We start from the raw sequence: 2,242 nt of genomic DNA on the forward strand, positions 1-2,242 counted from the left end.
TCGCTATCGATAGACGACAACGTCGTAGATTGTATATTACATGGGTCCGACAAAATTTCGTCGTACGTACGACCGCATGCGCATTAGTAGCCAATCGCTACGTCCGACAACGCTCGTCGTACGACTCGTGTAATAGCACCCTTAGATGGTTGACTGGTGTCATTTTCGATTACAAATTTCTTACCCCCACCACCGATGTGCTCTCTCCAGTCCTCCATGACCTTACTCGAGTAAGTTTTGGAACGCACCCCAGAAATGTGAATAGCGACAGCTCTAGAAGAAAACATTTAAAAAAAATCATAATCACACACAACAACACTGTGTCTTTAGAAATATTAGAGGGATATTAGCTGTATTTGCTACTGCATTGATCTTCGCAAGAGGACAAATGCCTAATTGAAAGAAAAAGAAGAAGATTGTATAATTCTAACTACCAAATAACCTACAAATATCTTTGTATCTTGAGTATGTCTAAGGAACCAAATACCGTATGCCAAAAGATCAAAAGGAAAGATTGAAGGCACTCTAATAACTTGTTTGCCCGAAGGAGAATATATAAAAAAAAATTTGTGTCTTGAGGAAATTTAAGAAAAATGTTTAGTGCGGGTAGAAATTGCTTCGTGCGAGTCACGAGGACTGCTAAAAATTTGCACCTAGCCAGTCAGAAGTCCATACCTTTAAAGCCTGAGCTTAAAACTTTACCAAGTTAGAAAAATATTCCTGCCAAAATATTATGTATATCAGCATCAAATTGATAGATCGTTTATACATAATCACGTTGTTTACAGTTTTCCAATATCCGATAAGTCGAGAGGATGACCGTAGAGTATATGTATGGGGTCTTGCGGAGCATGGTGCTCTTGGAGAAACGCGAGCATTAAAAAAGAGCCAAATCTCGTATCTCTCAAAACCAAAAAGACTGCCCTTTGCTGAGCGACACAAGGTGATAGATATCGCTTGTGGATATGGCTTTACAGTTTATGCTGTACATTCTTCAGATAAGAATATCGTTTATGGGACTGGCATAAATACGGATTCGCAACTTGGTAACTAGGGATTATTTTAGTTTTATTGCTAAGCCAATATTATGAGACCTATTTAGTTTTATTAGAAATAATCTTTGATTTTTAGACCATATATTATAATTTAGGTTTTCTGCAATAGGTTACAACCTTGATGAGAAGTTTCCCAATATGGTATTTAATCCAAGACCGATAGTTTTGCCGTTACGGGATACATCAACTAAAGTTATAAACATGGCTGCTGGAAGAGCGCACTTATTAATATTAACAACAGAAGGTCTGTTTACATTGGGTAATAATGCATATGGTCAATGTGGTAGGCCAATAATATTGAATGAGAATTACGAGAAAAGTACGGTCGTGCATTGTATACCTGACATTAAAAAAAAAATTGTTGCAGTGACAGCTGGTCAAGATCACAGGTAAAAAATATTAATTAAGTGTTAATTATGTCATTACAGTTCTTGCCATTTCTCATTAACGTTATATAACAGCATACTCTTGACAGAGACAGGTGAAGTGTACACATTTGGCTGGGGCGCGGATGGACAAACAGGTCTTGCCCACTATCAAAATGAACACCGACCAAGTTTAGTAAAAGGTGATCTGGCAGGACAGCGTATAACCAAAGTTGCCTGTGCTGCTGATTGTGTACTAGCTCTTAGTGGTACGTAACAATGAAAAGATATGTAACATATCTAAGATTAAGTATTTGTATAATTAGTACATCAAAAGTGTGTTTTCTGTAAAATATGAAATGTCAGTTTCATAGACCTTAAAAGGAAACTGTGCCATAAAAATTCTTTGTGAATAATTTTTTTTTTTTCAATCAGTTTTCACTTAAGAAGCTTAATATGATTATGAATGTCAAGCAATTACCTCAATAAAATTAAAATACCGCCTTAATAAAATATCTGGTCGCAGAAAATTTCGACAAGAAATAGAACTAATAAAAATATATCAGGACTTTTCGACTTACAATTAGTTTTTTATGAATAAAATATAGCTATATAATAAGAATAAAATATAGCTATATAATTAGTGGCTATATGTAGCTTTATTTAAGCTACACTGTACATATACAGTCACCAAACTAATTGTCTGGACAATGCGTTAATATATCGATAATTTCTAAAAATTCAAGATAGAGCAACTTTGTTAAAAAAATTATTGTGACGAGATTTTTAAAAAAGCATTTTACAGCTTTAAATCTTTATTTT

At 34.6% G+C, this 2,242-nt stretch overlaps 1 protein-coding gene across 1 annotated transcript in view; it reads left to right on the plus strand.

The window, feature by feature from the left end:
• The first annotated feature begins 227 nt into the window (after nt 1-227).
• Nucleotides 228-2,242, plus strand: part of LOC105451943 (Williams-Beuren syndrome chromosomal region 16 protein homolog) — a 7,276-nt gene continuing 5,261 nt past the window's right edge. Inside the window, exons 1-4 of the mRNA XM_011692676.1 lie at nt 228-705; nt 789-1,046; nt 1,165-1,444; nt 1,517-1,689. Of these exons, the coding sequence (XP_011690978.1) occupies nt 594-705; nt 789-1,046; nt 1,165-1,444; nt 1,517-1,689 (823 nt within the window). The 5' untranslated portion in view covers nt 228-593. The remainder of the gene's footprint in view (nt 706-788; nt 1,047-1,164; nt 1,445-1,516; nt 1,690-2,242) is intronic.

Source organism: Wasmannia auropunctata, unplaced genomic scaffold (genome assembly GCF_000956235.1).
Source record: "Wasmannia auropunctata unplaced genomic scaffold, wasmannia.A_1.0 LD336040.1, whole genome shotgun sequence".
Lineage (NCBI taxonomy): Eukaryota > Metazoa > Arthropoda > Insecta > Hymenoptera > Formicidae > Wasmannia > Wasmannia auropunctata.